Source organism: Hemiscyllium ocellatum, chromosome 22 (assembly GCF_020745735.1).
Source record: "Hemiscyllium ocellatum isolate sHemOce1 chromosome 22, sHemOce1.pat.X.cur, whole genome shotgun sequence".
NCBI classification, from domain to species: domain Eukaryota; kingdom Metazoa; phylum Chordata; class Chondrichthyes; order Orectolobiformes; family Hemiscylliidae; genus Hemiscyllium; species Hemiscyllium ocellatum.
In genome coordinates, this window is record NC_083422.1 from 56,493,645 (window position 1) to 56,517,682 (window position 24,038).

The following is a 24,038-nucleotide window of genomic DNA, read 5'->3' on the forward strand; positions in this document are numbered from 1 at the left end:
AGACCACAAATTCCTGCTAGAGCTATAATTCACCATCCAATGGAAAGACTTTAACTCCAGTACAGAGCCAGGGCACCTCTGGTTGCTTGCACTTTGTCTTCCAACGGCTGTAACCTGTTTATGTCGACTCTGTATTCCAAGTAGGTCACTTGTGGTGCCTGGAACACACATTTTCCCTTTTAAAGTGTACACCCACTTTCAAGAAACATTTAAGAACTATTTCTGAGTTATCTAAGTACTCTTTATTGCTCTTCCCTGTCACTAGCATGTCATTCAGATAAATGGTGACTTGGGGTGAAACTTGTAAAATGTTCTCCATCATCTGCTGAAAAATGGTTATTAAGTGTGGCATACTCTGGGAATTCTCATCTAACTGCCCTTGCAGTTACTAATGGCTCATGTCCAGTTTTGTGAAGGACAGCCCCCTTGTCAGCTTTGCATATAGTTCCTCTATGCGAGGGATCGAGTATTTATCCACCTGTGAAAAGTGGTTTATTATTTGTTTAAAGTCCCCACAAAGGCGAACTGATCCATCATGCTTTATTATTGGTATGACTGGTGCTGTTCATCCGCAAACTGTACAGATTTGATGGTTCATTCGCTTTACAGCCTCCTAATTTCTGCCTCTACTTTTGCACATAAGACAAATGGCACGAGGTGGACTTTGCAGAATTGTGGAATTGCTTCCTGGCCAACATGCAAAATTGCCTTGACTCCTTTGACAGTCCATAGACCTTCCTGAAAAACTTAAGAGGTTGAGTAGATTAGGATTATTTTCATTAGAAAGAGGGAGGTTGGGAAGGACCATATTGAGGTCTACAAAATCATGACGGGTATAGACAGGGTGGATAGCAAGAGCTTTTCCATAGAGTGGAGGAGTCAATTACTAGGGGTCACGAGTTCAAGGTGAGAGGGGCAAAGTTTGAGAGAGATATGCATGGAAAGTTCTTTACACAGAGAATGGTGTGTGCCTGGAACGCGTTGCCAGCGGAGGTGGTAGAAGCAGGCAGGATAGTGTCATTTAAGAGGTATCTAGACAGGGAGTGAGCAAAGAGCAGAGGGATCCAGATCCCTAGAAAATAGGCGACACGTTTAGATAGAGGGTCTGGACCAGCGCAGGATTGGAGGGCTGATTGGTCTGTTGCTGTGCTGTAATTTTCTTTGTTTTTATATCCCCAGACATCTCCATGGCACATCATTTGGCTGTCAAAATTGTGATAGCGATCCTTTGTTCAATAGTTACTGCATTTTCAGGATTCCAAAACTTGCTGACTTCAAGTACAGGTGATCAAAAATTGAATATTACATTTCAGCTTTTCAAGTGTGAAAATTAATATTTAATTTACTATCTGATCAATTTTGCATTACAGTTAATTCTAAAATAAAAACAGATTCAAAATATTTCCCTATCAATATGATACATTCCATATACCCTCAAAATGAAAGCAGTGACATTTTTGACATCTTTAGCTGTGTCATTTTCGGTGACAAATTCTGCATTAAAAGGGAACTACACATGGTGTGTTTTCAAATATATCTTTACTGACCTAACCAAGGATTTTACCACTGCAAATTCTGCTTAATTATAATTAGACCATAAAAGATAAAAATGGCTTACATCAACACTTATATTTGTCACTATTGCCAGATTGAGTTGAAGTGATAACTAGAAGTCCCATCCTCAGAGATGACTGCTGATTCATAGGCAAAAGAAATGCACTATGATGAACATTTCAATTTTTCCCCATGTCACATTCCCCAAAAATCTTGTACATTTCAACAGGTCGTCTCTTGTCCTTCCAAATTCCAATGAGTTCAGGCTCAACCTATTTAATCTCTCCTCATAAGGCAGTCCCTAGTGAACCAACTATTTTAAACATTAAAATATCTCTCTTTAGATAAGTGGCCCAAAACTGTGCATTGATTAATTACAGCAAAACTCCCTACCATTATATCCCATTCCCTTTAAAATAAAGGCCAACTTTCCATACTTGCTGAACTTGTATGAGAGCTTTTTGTGATTCATGGACAAGAATTCACAAATAGGCAAAAGTGAGGACTACAGATGCTGGAAATCAGAGTCTAGATTAGAGTGGTGCTAGAAAAGCACAGCAGGTCAGGCAACATCTGAGGAGCAAGAAAATCGACGTTTCGGGCAAAAACAAGGGCCTTTATCTGAAGCGTCAATTTTCCTGCTCCAAGAATTTCCAAATGCCTCTTATGTAGTTTTCTGGAGTATTTCTTCATTTAATTAATGTTCAGCTCCTACATTCTTCCTGTGAAAGTGCATAACCTACCATTTCCCCACATTATATTCCATTTACCAAGGCTTTTTCCCAACTTGTTGAACCTGTTTATACACCTGTGCATGCTCTTTGTGTCAACCTACCACTTGCCTTGCCACCTATTTTAGTGTCATCCACTTGCTACCTCATCAAACAATTCTAGTAAATTTGTCAGACATTATTGCCCCTTCGTACAGCCATGGTGACGCTGCTTGATCATATTATGCATTTCGAAATGTTCTGCTATTACACCCTTTAGAATAGACTCTAATATTTTCCCAATAACAGACATTAAGTTAACTGGCCTACAGTTACCTTTTTTGTCTCTTTCCCTTTCGAAATGAAGGCGCTCCATTGGCAATTTTGGGACTTTTCCAGAATCTAAGGATTCCTTAAAGACTGTTACCAGTCTACACCCACTATCTCTGTAAGTTACTTTCTTTAATCTCTTAGGATGCATCTTTTAAGGTCCAGCATACATAACTGTCTTTAGCCCCATTAGTTTCTCTAGTGATAGTTATTGTATTCATTGCCTCTCCTTCTTGTGCCTTTGAACATTTAGTACCTTTGTAATACTATTAGTGTCTTCCACCGTGAAGACTGCTAGAGTATTTGTTCAACTTCACTGCCATTTCCAAGTTCCCAATTATTTCCCTAGCTTTATTCTCTAAGGAGCCTATGTTCACATTAGCTTTTCTTTTCCCTTCTTTAAATGTAAAGAAGTTCTTGCTCTCTGACTTGATATTACAAGACCAGCAGACTCCCTGCCACTCCTTTTGTCTAGGCCTCAGAGTGAAAGTAGTTATGGTCGGTTGCACAACCCAGCGTACCTCTAGCCAAAGAGAGTTTCTCATGCATGTTTGCTGCTAATAGACTTACTGATCCTAACCCCTTGAGCCAATCAATCAATCAACAGCAAACATGGGACAGTAGTAGTCTCTGAGTGGGGGAGCATCTTGCAAAACTTTCACAAAGGTACTTACCTGTATTTGAATTATGGGTCACTGGATAGGACCCCTTAGCAGATGGTATTTTGGCCCACAGGCCATCTGTTGGACAAACCTAATTTATATGTCAAGGTTACTTTAGTTGTGCTCTTCGACACAGAAGATAATCCTTACATATAGCATGAAAAAATGGCATTATGGTATTTAACAGAATGCAATCAATTGTTGCAAAAAGAGAAAAGCGGATGAATGCCAGAAGAACTTAGGAGTGTCGCATTCACCAGAATATCAGATTCAAATCAACAACTGCAACAGATATCTTGTGCCATCAGATCAATAGCTCTAAGATCACTTCTTTAGCTATGCAAATCAATATTGCTGCACTTACCATCACAATTACACTGGCTTGCTCATTGATCAAGATGGTGAAGAATGCACTAGATTCTCAGACGAGTATACTAATTGGACAGCATCATCAATACTTTAGGAATAGCAAATGATGCTCCGTGTCTTGTAATGTTATCCAATACATCACTGATAAAAACATTGATTTTTATGGCAATGGTATTCCAAACAGTTTGCTCTCATGATATTAGGTATAGAATGAGTGATTTAAAATTTAAGATATAGAAAATCACCAGACTGTTAGATTGTCCAACAAAAATTATTTTTCTCAATCTTTTGAAAAAGAAGTTCTCCATAAAGACAGAATTTTACCACAGCAATGATCTTGATTCATATCACATCTTAAACATTAAACAAAAATCAAACATTTTCTCACATGCATAATCCAATAAAGTTGGAGAAGGTGACTAAGAAATATTAGTAGCACCACGACCACCTTTTTTGAAAATGTGCACCAAAAATGAGAAAAGGTACTGCATTAAACCAAGGTCAAAAAAGGAGGCGCTGGAAAAGCACGACAGGTTGGGCAGCATCTGAGGAGTAGGAGAATCGACGTTTGAGGCATAAGCCTTTAATAATTCCTGATGAAAGGCTTATGCTTGAAACTTCGACTCTCCTGCTCCTCGGATTCTGCCATATCTGCTGTGCTTTTCCAGTGCCACTCTTTTCGACTCTGATTCTCCGGCATCTGCAGTTCTCACTTTCTCCTCGTTGTTTTAAACGATGGAAACTGGGAAACAAGTAGTACTATGTATAATACATTCTATTCACCCATCCTAGTAAACAGTCTTGAACTAAAGCCAGAAGGTAAAAACCAAAGAACATGCACATGACAAACGTATTTACAGAATTCATCTAAATAAAAATCCCGAACCTAATTTACTTTCATGTAAATGGGTAGAATATGTAAATGTCTTTTCTAAACGTTTCATGAACACAAAAAAGCAGATGACCACATGACCCCTTAAGCTAGATTTGCCATGGAGATCCTTAAATTCCCACCATATTTCAGGATTTCTTAAAGCATCCAGCCAAATCTAGCCAACTCTCTAAGTCTATCAAACAAACGATAAGCCATGTCACTTTTTGCTGACCCTGTATAATCATTGCAAATTGAGCACGGAAGGTTTACAAATTGCTTACATTGGAACAGTCCGGAGAAGCTCCAAGATCCCTTGGCCATTCCATTGCTGCGCTGCTTGAAGTTCTTCTGTACAAACTCCAACAATCTGATCGGGATTACAAATTTTTAAAGAAGGATTAGAGAAATTGTACATGTGTTTCATTGTATGTAAATATTGCAAAAATAAACTATATCTCAGTTTAGAACAATCAAATCGGTAATCAATATTCTAGACTTTACAGACATCAGCAGTAACGTTACTAGAAAGACTTTTTCTAACCAATTGAATTTTGGAATCCCTAAACGAAATCTATATATCAGTTATTTAAACATTAGGACTGCAAACATTATTTAAAATCCAAAAATTTCAAAATGGAGGGCTGCAGCAAACTTAACTAGAGATCATGTATCAATGGACGAAAAAAAACAAGGGGCACAAGGCAAATGCTCTAAAGACTCCAGTTTAAAATGCCACGAGGGCTACAAGTGGAATTTGAATTCAATATCTGGAACTGAAGACAGTAATGATGACTCAGATAATGATAACAGAAAATGTCCTAACTGGTTCACTAATATTCTTGAGGAAATCTGGTGCTACTTCCAAATCCACAAACTGCCCTCTGAAATGGCTAAGCCATACTTCCTGTTCAAGAGCAACAAATGCCAACATTCCATGAAAACAATGTAAAAAATTTCAGCAACAAGGTCAAATCTAGAAATGTCATCAGGTGTGTTCCCAAAGATAATCAAAAGGGCTAGACTTTGAACAGAAAATTATCTGAAAGCAAAATTATCTCAATTTTTAAAATGGTCTTGATAAACAATATTGTGGTCACAATGCTCATTTTTTTAAAACGACAAATTAAGAAGAGTAGAATTAAGGTTGCATTTTGCTGACTGATTTGCTACCAGAATGACATAACAAAAAGAAATGTAAACAATAGAGAATATCTTTTAAAACTTCATGACATAATGCAATTGTTAAAAGCATAATATTTCATTGTTAAGACATTCTAGAATCAGAAATAATCTTTCAAGTCAAATACTGTACACATCTTTCCTTCCCACACATTTCCTGCCTTCAAGAAGATTTTAACTTGATGCAAGTTGTTACAATATTAATAGGAACTCATGAGAACCTGCATGCTTTAAAATTACAAGTTTCTACAGCATACAGATTTACAGTGACAAGATTATTACTTACACAGTATTAATTCTGTACAATTCAGTCATTCATAAATTGAACATTTGCCTTCAATTTTTGGAGAAGACATATAGAGAACACCAAATATTGCACATTTGGAAGCCCATCTCTTCATGGAAGACAGGGTGGATAGATTAATTTACATGCAGGTGAGGACTAGGAATTTAGAACTTTGCATGTAGGAATTTGGATAACAACTTTGACGATTCTTAAAACAGCAGATGCATTAAGATGTTTTTATCAGTAAGGTTGCTGAGCCAGTTTCTGCAACAATCACTCTACACCTCCATCTGCTATGATCAGGGCCTCCAAACCCTCCGTTTCTTCCTCTCCCAACGTCCCCAACAGTACCCTTCCACCGACACTCATTCATTTGGCCAAACTGGTCCTCACCTTAACAATTTTCTCCTTCGAATCCTCCCACTCCCTCCAGACCAAAGGGGTAGCCATGGGCACACGTATGGGCCCCAGCTATGCCTGTCTCTTTATTGGATACGTAGAACAGTCCATCTTCCGTAATTACACCGGCACCACTCCCCACCTCCTCCTCCGCTACATTGATGACTGCATTGGCGACACCTCGTGCTCCTGCGAGGAGGTTGAGCAATTCATCAACTTGAAAATGTGTTGCTGGTTAAAGCACAGCAGGTCAGGCAGCATCCAAGGAACAGGAAATTCAATGTTTCGGGCCAGAGCCCTTCATCAGGAATGAGGAGAATTTCCTGTTCCTTGGAACCCTCTCCTCATTCCTGATGAAGGGCTCTGGCCCGAAACGTCGAATTTCCTGTTCCTTGGATATTGCCTGACCTGCTGTGCTTTAACCAGCAACACATTTTCAGCTCTGATCTCCAGCATCTGCAGACCTCACTTTTTACTCAATTCATCAACTTCACCAACACATTCCACCCTGACCTTAAATTTACCTGGACCATCTCTGACACCTCCCTCCCCATCTCCATTACTGACGACCGACTTGACACAGACATTTTTTACAAACCCACCGACTCCCACAGCTACCTGGATTACACCTCTTCCCACCCTACCTCCTGCAAAAATGCCATCCCGTATTCCCAATTCCTCCGCCTCCACCGTATCTGCTCCCAGGAGGACCAATCCCACCACAGAACACACCAGATGGCCTCCTTCTTTAGAGACTGCAATTTCCCATCCCACGTGGTTAAAGATGCCCTCCAACGCATCTCGTCCACATCCCGCACCTCTGCCCTCAGACCCCATCCCTCCAACCATAACAAGGACAGAACGCCCTTGGTGCTCACCTTCCACCCGACCAACCTTCGCATAAACCAAATCATCCGCTGACATTTCCGCCACTCCAAATGGACCCCGCCACCAGGGATATATTTCCCTCCCCACCCCTTTCCGCCTTCCGCAAAGACCGTTCCCTCTGTGACTACCTGGTCAGGTCTTTGCCCCCCCTACAACCCACCCTCCCGTCCTGGCACCTTCCCCTGCCACTGCAGGAATTGCAAAACCTGTGCCCACACCTCCTCCCTCAACTCCATCCAAGGCCCTAAAGGAGCCTTCCGCTTCCACAAGTTTTACCTGCACATCCACCCATATCATTTATTGTATCCGTTGTTCCCGGTGCGATCTCCTCTACGTTGGGGAGACTGACATCTCTTAGCAGAGCACTTTAGGGAACATCTCTGGGACACTCGCACCAATCAACTACACCGCCCTGTGGCCCACCATTTCAATTCCTCTTCCCACTCTGCTAAGGACATGGAGGCCCTGGGCCTCCTTCACCTGGAGGAAGAACACCTCATCTTCTGCCTCGGAACACTTCAACGGTTTCCTCATTTCCCCTTCCCCCACCTCACCCCAGTTCCAAACTTCCAGCTCAGCACTGTCCCCATGACTTGTACTACCTGCTATCTTTTCCAGCTATCCACTCCACCCTCATCCCTGACCTATCACCTTCATCCCCTCCTCCATTCATCTATTGTACTCTATGCTACGTTCTCCCCACCCCCACCCTCCTCTCATTTATCTCTCCACCCTTCAAGCACTCTGTCTGTATTCCTGTTGAAGGGCTGTTGGCAGAAACGTCGATTTTACTGCTCCTCGGATGCTGCCTGAACTGCTGTGCTTTTCCATCACCAGTCTAATCTAGTATCTAGTTTCCAGCATCTGTAATCATTGTAATGTTAGGTAAAGACAATCACACCTTGCTAAATTTCTATTTTGAAAAGGACATTCAAAGGAACTTCAAAAACTAAAGGTTGTACTATTTTATCTTCATCTCAACCTTATACAGCACCAGACTGCATTTGAAAGAACAAATGCAGAAAGCATACAAGTAAGAGAAACTGGAGATAAACCTCTGCCAATCTATTCCAAAACAAATGCAGAACGATAAACAACTACATGCACAAGAAAAGAATTCTGCTCCCACTTCCTTCCAAATGAGTTCCTCAAATTCTGCTTCCCTATGGTAATGCAACATCATAGTTGTAAAACCCACATCTCACCACTTTGTGGTGCTATGCATTACTGCTTCTACAAAACCTGAATTAATCGCACAACCAACAAAATAAATCCGCTTCTAATGAGTCAAATCACAATTTGTCCTACTGTTAAAATATTTTCACATTAAATTCCAGCCACAAAGCAACTGTTAAATAAATTTCATGTCAATAACAGCATTTTCAAGTAATCTTGGAATAAGTTAGAATAACTTAGTAAAGTTCCCTAAAATCTTAACACTTCAGAGGGTTATGTTATCATTTGCTCAGGCAGCTAATTGTCAGCAAGTACTGCAACAGGAATCTTCAGTCCTCCGTAAGACTATCCATGTTTTGACCTTTTCAAAAACTCCCAAAAGTATATTTTGTTCACTCGATCACCCCAGTGGAGAGTTGTTTGAAAAGCCACAGAGTATATAAAGGCACTCTCAGTGCTACAGATATAACCATGCTCCTGCTTGATTAAGTTAACTAGTACTAGGAGATTAAATTATTGCTAAAACTCAAAAAATAAAATTAGGCAACATCAAGGGCTGAAGGGCCTGTACTGTGCTGTAATATTCTATGTTGCAAAGGCAGCTATTTTCCACAATGTTTTATGCTTGATATTCTTGACACAGCGAATTGCAGTTGTAAGACGATACAGGTAAAGGTCAAGTTCTCCTCTTGTGAAAAGTGAACACAACTCAAAAATCAGTAAAGGAATTTCCCAAGCCATTCACACCCATAGCCTTGAACCAAAATCCAGTTCATCATTTATCTCAAACCAAACATTTTCTGTCTAAAATGTCTCAACCCCTCAAAAACATAACTGCATCACTTATAGACACAATTATGTTATATCAGTCTCTTAACTGTTGATGTCAACTTGTCCAAACTCAATTGCTGATATCCTAAATTAATTTATCATTTCTGTTCCAACTGACATAAAACCCACCAGCATTGTTGGCACTCTATCCTTCGGTCCTCCAACTTCAACTATTTCTCGCCCCCTTTCCACTTACCCCATTATATGTAACAAAACCTTCAGCTCTACTCTTAATAGCCATTTCCAGAATGAAGAACCTGCTTTAACTTTTTGGTCATCTCCCACCTTACATTGATCTCCCATTTCATTATTTCATGCATTTATGTCCATTACCCCACCTCACAAATCACCTTAGAGAATAATCCATAGGAAAAACAATAGATTAATGTAAATTATTGCCATAAATCCTCTTGAATATGTAGCATATATTAAGCATGAAAATTAACAGAATTTCTTGCAGATTAAAACAAATATCCATGCAAATAATAAAGTAAAATAATGATCATCCCCAATTCTATAGTTGAGCACATTAGCTGATTATCTTAATGAACACCATCTAAAATTCAGCTCAATATTTTACTGGGATGCTTTGGAAACCATTACCTTCTATTCTGATGACAAAGAATTCTATTATTCAACAGTCAGCTTATTTTCTGAAAGTAAACGGTGAGATGATGCCAGATACTCCAGCGTTTTCAGAAACTCAATTGTTTGAGATTTCTTAAACTTTGAAAAGTCACACTTTTTTTGGCACAATTTGTTTCATTAAACTTTTTAAAGGAAGCATGAACACCAATTCTAAGCGAGAGTCAGGAGAAAGGGTACATAAAAAAAAAACCATTATGTTCTTCTTACAGACGTCACAGTTTTCAATTGCAGAGCACTCATCATAGGCAATATTGGAACAAATTATTTGGTTGAGACAGTACCTGGAGAAATGCAACTGTTCCAAAGGGTGTATGCACTGGTTGCAGCTGTGGGTCCTCTGTCAGCAACATATGTTGGATTCTGGATTCACTGTTGTCCAAGGGACTGTGCCAAGAAACATGATCACCACTGCATAAGGTGTTTTCTGTGAGATTTTAAAAAAGAGAGGGCTTAAAGTGTATTTCCTTGTCTACTGCTAATAGTTGATCGCATGTACTCATTGCGGGTTACAGATCTTTGAAAAATATCAATTCAGGAAAGTTCAGACTGTTCCTCCACACCCTCCCAAATAATGGGTGGAATTTTATCGGGGTTTGAGGGACAAGGTTATGGTCAGACTTGTGCCAATTTGGCTAAGAATTCTGCTAAGGCTTATCGCGATGAAGGGAACATCTTGCCGCATCTTCTGCACTTTTGCTGAGTGGCAAGGCAGATTTCTTGCTAGGCAGCAGTAAGTAACAAATTAAGGAGATTAGAGCTTGTTACACACCTTGAGGCTGCAATTAGCCTCCTTAATATTCAGGCTCCTCTCTTACCAAAAGCGGTGAACAAGCTGGATGCCAAGAATTATCAACATGCAAGTCAGAGTGAGTACGTGGTGACCTCAGCTTCCTACTGGCTGTGAACAGTCTCCATGTTGGACACTGGGTACCAACACTGCATGGGCATACTCATACGCACATGCAACATCTACGGACATTGGTTTCCAACATTTGCCAACCTCATGGTACAACCATGATCCACTCACAGTATGCTTCTGCTCTTCAATGCTGCACTCAGACACATCAGCAAACATCACTGTAATATTGCAACAAGCTTATTGCTTGAACCATTAAGCCTATTTGGATGCTTACAGCATCCATGCCATGCCTTGCCTTGTTTTGCAATTTAGCACAGAACAAAACTAGGAAGCTTTCATAGTTTCAGAAGTCCTCAGTCAAGTCAGTGGAGAAAGCCTTTAGTCAAAGTGTCCAGACACAGTAAATCAAAGGAAGCGTCTGATACCAGTCCTCTCTCCATAAGGGGTGAGGAATCAAAGGTCAGACAACCCACCACCTTTCTTGTCACATTCTGCCTTATTGTAAGTTCTTTTCCTCCTAGAATGAAGGACTGGCAAGTAATTATGTAAATCAAAGTGGATGGCACAGCTGTTCATTATGGTGCAGGTAAGGTGTCCTGAGTGAATGAGTTGGCAGAAGGCATGCAGAATTAGTGGCGTCAGGGGTTGGTATGGATGACAAGTGAGAGAAGATATTGCAGGCAATAGTGAGCATGTTTGACTGTGAACCCTGGATGAAGGTGGCAACAATAGCAGAGATAGTGAGTGTGTGAGGTATCTAAGAGAAGGTGATAGCACTTAGGCTGGCAAAGAGGAGAAATCATTGATGTTCTTCTTGCACTGCTGTTCAATGCTTCAGATGGCAACTTTGGACCAAGCTGGTACGGTCTGGTTTTGTGGCCCCCACTTTCAGTCCTGAGGATGTTCTGCATCTACATCACCTGATGCAGCAAGGTTTGCCTGTTTCAGCCTGCAAAATGGGGCACTCATTTCCCCTGTCTGTAATGTCCTGGGCAAATGTCAGGAATTGCACACAGCAATTCCAGACTAACAGTGCTTATCTGGGTTTAAAGATGATGCGGGCATAAGGGATGCCAGTCTCTCAGTGGATATCCTGGTGTGGCAAATTATTCCAGGAGCAATACTTGGTAACATAGGAACATGAGGTACACATAGGACGGGTGGGGAAACGAGAGTTAATAAGTTTCTTTTGGTAAACATATGGTGAGAAATCTCCTTAGGTCTCACAGTAAGAATCATTCTAACGCAACTCACACACAGCCAAGAAAATAGCTTATGTCTGAAGAGTTAGCTTCAAAGGCTTCACTGAAGAGCAACACTGAATTTCCTTAACTGGATAGTGAATAAGTACCTCCTGACTTGGCATTCAACACAAGTTTGGGCCGGGAGGGGGACGGGGGATGCGACAGAGAGCGCGCGCGAGAGACAGACAGAGAGCGCGCGCGCGAGAGAGAGAGAGCGTGAGAGTCAGACAGGGAGACAGAGTGAGAGCGCGCGAGAGAGAGCGCGCGACAGAGAGAGAGAGAGACAGCGCGAGGGTGCGGGAGCGTGAGAGGGGGAGAGAGTGTGAGCGCGTGCCAGTGTGAGCGCGTGCCTGTGTGCGCGCACAGGACTGGCAGCCCAACATTCCGAGGTATCGAAGTTTGGGCACGAGAGAGGTAGGCCATTGCTTTAATCGATAAAGGAAACCATCACTGCATTAATGTGGGAGGATGTCTTAGAAGGACGTCTTCAAATGAAGCCATCTGATATTACAGCTTAGAAATAAAAAAGGGATGATCACTTTGTTGCAATTATGCTACATATTTCCTGACAATCAAGAGGGAGATAGAGAAGCGAATGTCTGTCAAAGTGCCTCTTAAACATTGCTATTGGATCTACCTCCACCACCTTCTCTGGCAGTGCATTCCAGGCACTTACCACTCTGTTAATATAGTTCTTACCTTCTCAAAAAAACGACTGTGTGTTCTTGCTTTCTATTATCCATTCTAATCATCTGTTTACAATAGTTGAGTTTTGGAAACGTATTTTTGAACAAAGAGCATATTTCTTTTCAAATTACTAGCCTAAAAGCACACAATGAAACCTGGATAGAGTCACTGCTGGAAAGAAAAAGTCTATGTAAAGCTAATTCATGTTAATAACCTTATTAGGTGTTAATGCTCAGAACATCGAGAGACCAACAAAGAAAAAATCTGTTCCAGTGAGCACGTGGTAACATTAAGCGACGAGGGGGTATTCTTGTTTCATTTTTACAGCTGAGGAATATTCAATAGAAACTACACTGTTAGTTTTCTCAGCAGCTCTTCGGAGGGTCGGTGTAGACTCGATGGGCTAAACGGCCTGCTTCCACACTGTAGGGATTCTATGATTAAATGAATAATTGTGGAAAGGAAGTTTTCTCACACTAACTGAATTCCAGATTCTAACATGCATTTTCAGCTACAAAGTTTCAGACCTCAATCTGTTCTCGGCATCTATAAAGAAGTGACTCACAACTGAATTTACACATTTACCATTTTGGTCATCTCTCTATTTTTGGTTATGTATTTTTTAAAGACGCCCTGTAATAAATCATTTGCCAGGTAATACTTGATTCAGAGCACCATTTATCAGAAACGAAATAATGAGTGATGAAATCAATATTGTGTCATAAATGTCTACAGATAGATCAGCAAAATTGTGCAATATGACATTCTCCAAGTTTTCCAGAGCTCCAGGTTATTAAATTCCAACAAATGGCACAATGTGATCTCTGCTGAAAAACTAAAATTTTCTTTCCACTGTATTTCTACAATGGCTCAAGAATTTTGGCTACTTCAGCAAGCTCACATTTCTTATAAGTAATTGGAATTCCAACACTGTTAAAGCTGCACTATTACTGTTCAGGGTTATAAATATTCCACAAAGGCTTCCGTACAAACTTTTCCGATTTCTACGAAGAAACACTTAACATTTTATCTATTTATATTAGTTTCACAGCAGTTGGTATTTATACCCTATTAAGGAATGCATTTCAACTTTCACATCAATATCTCAGCAAGCTTTTGATATACAGAATTATTCAATACATTAATGACATTACAACCCAACATAAAAAATCAACTATATTTCAGAAAGACTTCCACTTTGCTGGTCTTACAAGGTGGGGAGGCAGGAAAGTGGGAGGCTGTAGAGCGGATGGGCGAGGGTGGAACAGAGAGAATGCCTGAAAATAGAGGGAAGAAATGGGGGTAGAGAGAGGGAGAAGAGAAGTTGCCTGCAGAAGATTTGGAGGAATTGTGCAGTTATGTGAGGGCTGGGTGAAAAGCGTGTGTGTGTGTGTGTGTGTGTGTGTGTGTGTGTGTGTGTGTGTGTGTGTGTGAGTGTGTGTGTGTGAGAGAGAGAGAGAGAGACTGATGTGATGAGGGGGTGGAGAGAGAGAAAAACAGAGGGAGATGGGTTTAAACAGTGAGAGAGGAGGCGGCAGCAGAAAACTGCTAGAAAGAAAGGCTCAGGATATGATTAATTAATGACCACAGAACGAAGGAGCCCCCAAGTCTCAGCAATCATAACTGATTAACTCAACTAACCCATAGGTTAAGGAATAGGTTAACAGAAATGCAATCATAGTCTTTAAGGTGATATTTCATAATTCACAGAATAGATGCACTCTAATGAGCAAGAAATATTCCAAGCAGAAGTTGCACCATCTGTGGTTAACTAAAAAGCATATAAATTGCACAATGATGGATGGCAGGTAAAACGTTGGACAGAATACATAAAACAGTGATGAAAGGACTAAAACGGAGGTAATAAATTAAGAAAGCTAGTTTTAAATATGAAAACAGGTACAAAGTTTGCATCAGAGTTTAAAAAGGAAAGAGTAAGTGAATACTGGTTCCAAAGTCAGTCAGTCTGGATAATTAGTAATGGAAAGTAAGATATAATGTAACTTGAATATATTGGCATGGGCATAGAAGATTACCTAGCTAACAGGAAACAGACAGTAGGCATAAGTAAATATTTATCTAGTTGGCAAGATGTAAAGAATGGTTGGTAGGTGCCAGAGGGATCAGTATTTACAAGTGATATAAATGATTTGAATTAAGGGAAAGAGGGCCGAGGTGCTAAATATACCAATGATGCTAGTAGGAAAGTAATTTTTCAAGAGCATGAGGAAAAGCGTAGATAGGCCAAGTGGATGAGCAATAATCTGATAGATCAAGTATAACATGGGAAACCATGAAATTGCCCATTATAGAAAACAAAATAAAAATTTTAAAAGTATATTATTAAAATGGTAAGAGAATGCAGAGAGATCTGGATGTTCTAATGTTTGAATTGCAAAACATTAGTATTTAGGTACAGGTCATTCTGCTATAACACCACAATGTGTTCCTCTGCAACCTCACACTATAGAAAATCACAGAATGGGAAACTGCTATAGAAGTTGCGCTTTAGAAGATCGCGCTATGGAAAACCTGTCATACCATTGAGCAGAAAGTTTAAGTTATACAAACAATGTCCACAATTCATCAATCACATTATAGCCATTTCATACTGACGAAGTGCACATTCTAGCAGAACAATCTAAATAGCAATTGTTATGTTCCCAGCTAAGGGTACCACTAGACAAGGTGGATTCCATCATGATTCCTAGTTTGTCAGATCATATGTTTATTTTTAGTTTTAATTAACAGTGGTTAATCATAAACATAGTTGCAGTTTCAATTTTTCTTTAATATCAGTGTGATGTAGGCCAATTAACAATGCCATTAGGGAAGGAATTCCAGAATTTTGACCCAATAACACTGAAAGAACAGCAATCTATTTCCAAGTCAGGATGGTGAATGGCTTAGAGGGGAACCAGCAGTTGGTGCAGCCTTTGTGGATTTCTGTGGTGTTTCTTATAGACGGACTGCTGCTACTAAGTATCAAAAGTGGAGAGCGTGTGCCAATCAAGTGGGCTGTTTTATCCTGGATGATGTCAAGCTTGAGTGTTGTTGATGCTACACACATCCGTACAATTGGGGTGCATTCCATTATAACCCTAACCTGTGCCTTGTAAATGTGGAAAAATGTTGAAGACTCAGGAAATAAGTCTGGCCTCTGATCTATTCTTGTAGCCACTGTAGATGGAGTTATCGTCATAGAGATATATAGCACAGAAACGGCCAGTGCAGTTTAATTTCTGGTCAATGGTAACTCCCAGGATTTTGACAGTGGGGAACTTGGTGATGAAAACTCTACTGGATGTGAAGGGGCAAATGTTTAGTTGTCTCTTTTTGGAGATGGTCATTGTCAGGCATATGGGTGGTACACATTTTATCTGCCACTTGTCAGCCCAAGCCTGGATATTGTCTGCATTTGGACATGGACTGCTCACTACCCGAGGAGTTACAAATAGTGCTGAATATTCTCACTTTTGATTTTAAGATGGAGGGAAGGTCATTGAAGAAGCAGCTGAAGATGGTTGGGCCTAGAGCACTATCCCTAGAAACTCCTGCAGAGATGTCTTGGCCACCGACAACTGCAACCATTTACCTATGTGCCAGATATGAATCCAACCAACAAAGATTGTCCCCAATTCTTGTTGACTTCAGTTTTGTTAGTGCTCCTTGATGCCATACTGTCAAACATAGCCTTGTTGCCAACAGCAGTTGCTCACACCTGACCTCTGGACTTCACCTTATTTGTCATGTTTGACTGAAGGCTGTAATGAAGTCAAGAAATCAGTGGTCCTGGCAGAATCCAAACTGGGTATCAGTGAACATGTTATTACTAAGTAGGTGCTGCTTGATAGCACTTTTGTTAACAACACCCCTCATTTTACTGATGATCGAGAGTGGACTGTTAGGGCAGTACTTGGCCAGGTTGGATTTGTCTTGCTTTTTGTGTACATGATATTCCCAGACAACTTTCCACATCTTCAAGTAAATGCCAGTTTTGTAGCTATAATGGAGCAGCTTGGCTAGACACAGTGCAGATTCTGAAGAACAAGTCTTCAGTGCTACTACCAGAATGTTGTCCATAGCATGTGTGGTATTTGCACGTGGAGTGAATCAAGTCGGCCGCTGATTGGCATGTGTGATGATGGGAACTTCTAGAGATGGCCTGCACATTGCAGAAAGCATCGCCAAGCCATCTCTGGCAGCACCTTCCAGCCTTGTAACCTCTACTATCTAGTAAAAAAAGGACAGCTAATTAGGGATGGGCAATAAATGGTGGCCTGTACATAGGTGTTCACAGGCTAAGAATGAAAATAAAGTTTTATGACTTCCTAAAGAAGCAAAGGGATTAAGAAACTAAACTAAAAGAAACGGAAATAATTGTTTGCAAGCTGAATTTTCTAACAGGATGCCAAGTGTGTTTGAGCTGCTTTAACACTTAAGATGTATGTGGGTTTAAGAAGTGATTGAAGGCCTTAGTAAAACTGCCACATACCAAACTTTGCCCTGAAATTTGTGATCTTCCTCATTTCCAAAATTCTATCCCTTAATTTTGGCTTTCTGCTTCTCTGTGAGAGAACAGCAAGAACTTGAGAAAGGGCAAACGATTATGAAATTTGATGAGGAACTCAAGTATTCCGGTAGATTGCAGAGAAGCAAAAGTTGGCATTGCACACTGTATCAGGCAAACAAAGCATCAAAAAGTTGTATGTGAAGCATATCAGCCATCAGAAAAACTAGTAAAATGTTAAACCGTTTATAGCATACCAATGCAGTACCAAAAACATACTGACCTCATTTATGGGAGAAAAGTTGGTTTAGACTGGCCATGTTGCTTTGTGTTTTGTTACAATATATTTTACTATATATATCCTGAGAGCCTTAAATCATCACTCGACCAAATCTGTTGAAAGGAGCAATGATTTCACAGTCTAACTACTTGAAAATTCCAAATTATTATGTTTCCTCATCTGTTACAACATTTCTCGTTGCCTTTCTTTTTGTTTTACAGGATAAAATAAGTTCACAAGAGATCACATTTGACTTAGATAGTAAGGAGTCCTTCATGAGGGTTCCCAACTATATGAGAGGCAGGAGGAATTACTGTTTAGGCACACCAGTAAGTAGCTCAATTGGACACTTCAAAGTAGAAAGAACAAAAATTTAGTATGTTTTAAAAATTGAGTTCTTCATGAAGAAGGTGCATTGTTTTGTCAAAAGCAAAATCTGGATACAATATTACCTCAATTTACACAAATCAACAAATTAACTCTAAATGAATTTTACCTGATTGGAACACGTATCTCGCCAGACCTTGCATCAGCTCAGCTGGCCAGGTTGGTGGCGCTGTTTCCCCAGTTTCTCTTCTCAGCCGGAAGGTCAGTTCAAAACCAAAGCCACTTGGCCCTTCCAGTCCTGTAAATCTAAACAAAATACAACAGTCTTTAAGAAACGTAATAATTCTTTATCCATCTAATCATTATAACTGTTACAAGGCAAAACTGTTACTGAGCATGGAGCTGAAGTTATATTAAAAAAAGTTTAAGTGAAAAAGACAATCCAAATTTTGCTTGTACTTAGTACAAAGATACTGAAAACTGCTATTTACAGAAACCATTATTTTTACGATGGCATTTGTAATGTAGGAGGTTTGGGGTACTTAAGAAAAACAATTCATCAGTGAAATTATTTTTGATGCAAAATTTGTTTTAAAAATCGTACATCAGTAAAAGCAAGCAGTAAAGATAAGTGGCAGAAATTCCTACACTATCACGCACATTTGTCAATTATTTTCTTCCCTGACAGAGTGCACAAATAACAAATACTGCACATTTCTTCTTGCCATCACAAAAGGTATGCTGATCTGACACAGGACCTACCACTTAAAGTAGAAATTTGTGAAATCCATTTTGCCAGCTTCCAATGGCTATTGCGACCATTCAGTGTTGCCACAATAATGAATTCCAAAACTGTATAGCCATTCAAAACCTAATCTAAATAGTTAAAGTTTAAATGCCACAATTTATTTAAAATGGATAAAACAAAAAAAACTTCAGACACTTTTGCGATTGTGACGGAGTTGCACTGTATACAGTATTTATTCAAATTATTTACCAAATTCAAACAGAGTTATTGTCAGTGTACAGTATAAAGACATGTGAGACCCAGTTTTATTTCATTGCACAGTACTACCTTGAAGAAAATTATACATTACACTATCTGGACTTGATGCATTACACACCTTAGATTAACTGTATCAAATTTTGTCCATGGTCATGGCCACTTTTGGAATACTGCGTGCAATTCTGGTCTCCTTCCTATCGGAAAGATGTTGTGAAACTTGAAAGGGTTCAGAAAAGATTTACGACGATGTTGCCAGAATTGAAGGGTGTGAGCTATAGGGAGAGGCTGAATAGGCTGGGGTTATTTTCCCTTGAGCATCAGAAGCTGAGGGGGTGACCTTATAACAGGTTTATAAAATCATGAGGGGAATGGATAAGGTAAATAGACAAGGCCTTTTTCCTGGGGTGGGAAAGTCCAGAACTAGAAGGCATAGGTTTAGGATGAGAGGATAAAAATTGAAAAGAGACCTAAGGGGCAACGTTTCAACGCAAAGGGTAATGTGTATACGAATAGGAAGGTTTTACAGGGATATGGGCTAAATGCTGGTAAATGGGACTAGATTAGTTTAGGATATCTGGTCAGCATAGATGAGTCGGACTAAGTGTCTATTTTCATGCTGTTAATCTCTATGACTCTAAGACAAGATGGTGTGACTACAAGTGAAAATTTTAGCTTTGGAAGAGTCTCATTCCATTCCCTTGTCCAATGAGTATAAGGTTTTTGTTCCCAGTGTGGGCATGGCAAAGAATGCAGGGAAGATGAACAAACAGACCAATGTACTATGGTACAGAGCTCCATTCAAGTTAGGAAAGAAAAGAGAAATGTAGTAACTAATAAAGGGAAGAAAATTCTGTTCTCTGCAGCGAGGACAGAGTCGAGAAGGCTGCATTGCCTACCTAGTGCAAAGGTAGGTTCAAGATATCTCTTCAGGGCTGGTGGGGAACTTGGACTGGGAGAGGAAGGATCCAGACATCATAATCCACCAATGACATCGTGGGACTAAGAAAGAGGCTGCAGTAAGGAATTACAAGCATAACAAGGCTTAATTTAAAAGCAAAACTACAAGATAATAATCTCAGGTTACTAACTAAGCCATGTATAAATTGGCATTTACAGTAAATAAGATTAGAGAGGTAAATACGTGGCTCAAAAGATGAGAGAAAGGATTGCTGATTCATGGGACACTTGCACCAATATTCCAGTCAAAAAGAAGGAATCAATGAGAAGAATGAATCACCTATGGTCTGCAAGGCTGTCAAGGACAGTATCCAATCAAAAACTACAGTACACAAAGCAGCAAAACCAGCAGTAGGCCTGAGGGTTGGGAATATTTAAGAACCAAAAACAGATGGCTAAAAAGCTAATAAAAAAGGAAGAACTTGATTATGAAGGTAAATTAGCAACAAGTATAAAAACAAACAGCAAGAGCTTCTACGGGTATATGAAAAGAAAGACAGCAGCTAAAGTGAATGTTGGCTCTTTAGAGGATGTAACTGAGGAATTGCTAATGAGTAGCAGAGAAATGGAAGATCTAAACCTACATTTTGCAATAATCTTCACTATGGAAGACATTTTAAACATCCAAAGGATCAGACAAGCAAGATGCCAATGGGAGGGAGGGTCTCATACACTCTATCACGAGGAACAAAACATTTTGAGAAACTCATGGGACTTTAAAGGCTTCTAAAGGAAGTGGTTGCAGAAATAGTAGAGCCATTGATCGAAATATTCCAAATTTAACTACATTTCAGGTGGCTTCCAGTAGTTTAGAAAACTGTTAATGTGAGATCCTATTAAAGAAAGGAGAGAGAGGAAAAAAAGCAGTAAACTATAAACCAGTGAGCCTAACATCAATGGCTGTGAAAATGCTAAAATCCATTATTGAGGAAATAGAGCGTTTAGAAAAGCTTAAAGCATGGGGCGGCATAGTGGCTCAGTGGTTAACTCTGTTGCCTCACAGAGCCAGGGATCCGTTTTCAATTCCAGCCTCGGGTGACTATGTGTGGAGTTTGCACATTCTCCCAGTGTCTGTGTGGGTTTCCTCCCACAATCCAAAAAATGTGCAGGTTAGATGATTTAGCCATGCTAAACTGCCCAAAGTGTTCTGGGATGTGTAGGTTAGGTGCATTAGTCAGGGGCAAATAGAAGGTCGAGGCATGGGTCTGGGTGGCTTACTATTTGGAGGGTCAGTGTGGACTTGCTGGGCCGAAGGAATTTTAATTAATATAATCATATTAAACATTGCTTTGTGAAAGGTAAATCATGTTTCACAAATGTGCATAGATCTTTAAGAGCACAACAAGAAAAGTTGATAAAGGAGAACAGGTAGATGTAATGCATTTGCATTTCCCAAAGTTATTCAATGAGTTACCACATAAAATTATTGCTAGGATCCACCAGGATGATGGGGTAAAAAATGAGGTCTGCAGATGCTGGAGATCACAGCTGAAAATGTGTTGCTGGTTAAAGCACAGCAGGTTAGGCAGCATCCAAGGAATAGGAAATTCGACGTTTCAGGCATAAGCCCTTCATCAGGATGATCTTTAGTATGGAGGAATTATCCTGAGTGACGTCTAAACATGCTAGGGCTCTACTCACTGGAGTTTAGAAGGACAAAAGCTAATTTCGTTGAAACATATAGAATTCTGAAGGGGCTTGACAGGTTAAATATTGAGAGGATATTTCCCCTCACGGGAGAGTCTAGGACCAGAGGGTATAGTCTCAGAACAAAGGTTGCTAATTTAAGACTGAGATTTCTTCCCTCAAAGGGTTGAGATTCTTTGGAACTTTTGCCGCAGACAGCTATGGGGGCAGAATCCTTGTGTATATTCAAGGTTGAAATAGATCGATTCTTGATCATCAGGGGAGTCAAGGATTATTGAAAAAGGCATGTAAAGATTGCCCGATCAGCCATGATCCTACTGAATGGCTGAGCAGACTCAAGGAGCCAAATGGCTTACTCTTGTTCCTATTCCTTAAGGTCTTATGTTAGGCATCATGTCATTAGAATTTATAAGAATGAGGGATGATCTTCTTGAAATGTACAAGACTCTGAGGGGGCTTGACAGGGTAAACGTTGAGATAGTGTTTCCACCAATAAGGGAATCTCAAATTAGGGAACACAGTCGGAAAATAACAGGACGCTCATTCAAACTGAGACGTGCGTGAAATTTTTCTTTCAGAAGGTAGTGAATATCTGAATCCTTTATCCCAGAGAGTTATGAAAGCTAGATCGTAAATAGTTAAAAAGGAAGTAGGCAGATTTTTGAAATATCAAGAAGCTGAGGTCTATGAGAAGCTGACTGGAAAGAAGAGGTGAGGCCTGGGGCATTGATGGGGAAGACTTGAATCAGAGAATCAATTATTATTAAAAGAAAAGAGGTCATTCAACCTATCCTATCTGCGCCAACTTGTTTAATGAGCATCCCATACTCCAATGCTTTATATTTAGGCAAAGTTAATTCTGGTTGGAGTTCCTGGTTCTTCTCGCTGCTCTCAGAATAAAGTGATTATTCTTGTTAACGGCAGACATGGTTTTCTACCAATTTCTGTTGATTTTATTTTCTTCTGGGGAGATAATAAAGAGCCATTCACACCTCCAGAGAAGTCATGTCAACGAGTTTCTATTTACCTTTGGATAAGGTCAGTAAATTTCATGTACCTCTTCTGATCAGTACTCATTCTGGTTCCAATTGTAGCTAAATCTAAAATAGAAGTCAAGTGACATTTGCAAGCCACTTTTTAAAGGTCCATAGTGTCAATATTTAAAATGTGCTTCTAGTCTGTTACAAAAGTCTATAATGTCATAACTACGCATTCTTAATCCAAGAATCAGATACAAAATATGCTAAACAACAACTTGAGGAACTCAGCTGAGCGGCAAAAACACAAATCCAAAAACTTTTTTTAAATGCCAAGGTTACACTTCAACAAATAAGCAACCCACAAATTCTAAAAAGAAGCCACAAACTGTCAACATGCACAATGTCTTCAGTACACTTAGCAATCCTAGAGAATAAAAAAAACAAATTAAAAAATCAATTTTTTTGTTGTACACATGATCCGGTACATAGATGCACTTCACATTATTTTAAATATGGCAAAGCCCATGAAGCATATAGTAACAATGTAACAGGTTTCTTTTGAGTGTTAAAACTGCAACAGTTCTCCACCATACACAAGTATATTCAGTCACAGCTGGGGTTATAAAGCTCCAAGAAGTAGCTCAAAACACATCCCTAATCTATCACCTACCTTCCCCCATCCAATCGCTACACTTTTAGTTCTAAAAATTCTAGTATAAAGCTTTAAGTGCAGAAACATTTTTAAATTGCATATTTCACAATTACATGATTAAACCTAACCATCATTTGTATTTTTAATTCTTTATTGAGAGCTTTACAACCTACACCTCTGTTAAATTGATATAACTGCCATACGCTCAAAAGGTGGGCTTAATTTCAAATGCACTTTGACAGCATTTGCAGTATATATTGAACTCCAAGATAGTGTCAGTCAGGCATACTGAAGTAGTATTCCTTCTCAAAGATTTTAAACCATCTTTCACAAAATAAGTTTTTTATTTAATTAAAAATTATATCATTTTTAAAATAGAGAAGTTGAATAAATACTGGTACTATAAGTGGGCGACACAGTGGCACAGTGGTTAGCACTGCTGCCTCACAGCGCCTGAGACCCGGGTTCAATTCCCGACTCAGGCAACTGACTGTGTGGAGTTTGCACGTTCTCCCCGTCTCTGCGTGGGTATCCTCCGGGTGCTCCAGTTTCCTCCCACAGTCCAAAGATGTGCGGGTCAGGTGAATTCAGGTGAATTGGCCATGCTAAAATTGCCCGTAGTGTTAGGTAAGGGGTAAATGTAGGGGTATGGGTGGGTTGCGCTTCGGCGGGTCGGTGTGGACTTGTTGGGCCGAAGGGCCTGTTTCCACACTGTAAGTAATCTAATAATTACTTTTTCTGTTTATGTTTGATAAACTCACAAGTTAACCTCAATGTTTATACTTGAGTCAATCTTTGCATCATAAAAGTAGCATTTACAGCAATATCTAAATGACAACTCTCTTACAAATGTAAACATTTAAGCTTTAACAGCTATCCATAATAAATTAAACAATCTTTTGACACATTTCCAGAAAGAAGCTAACTGAATGTTGTACTAATCACCTCAGTCTTGTTGAGTAAGCACTGTTGAGGAATTATTA

The 24,038-nt window shown here is 39.7% G+C and overlaps 1 protein-coding gene across 2 annotated transcripts in view; it reads right to left on the reverse strand.

The window, feature by feature from the left end:
* sufu (suppressor of fused homolog (Drosophila)) overlaps positions 1-24,038 on the reverse strand; it is a 103,177-nt gene that overhangs the window by 52,264 nt on the left and 26,875 nt on the right. For both annotated transcript variants that reach the window (XM_060842513.1, XM_060842512.1), the window contains exons 3-5: positions 17,983-18,119; positions 10,188-10,330; positions 4,781-4,866 (exon numbers count right to left, since the gene is read on the reverse strand). In XM_060842513.1, coding sequence (XP_060698496.1) covers positions 4,781-4,866; positions 10,188-10,330; positions 17,983-18,119 — 366 coding nt within the window. The remainder of the gene's footprint in view (positions 1-4,780; positions 4,867-10,187; positions 10,331-17,982; positions 18,120-24,038) is intronic.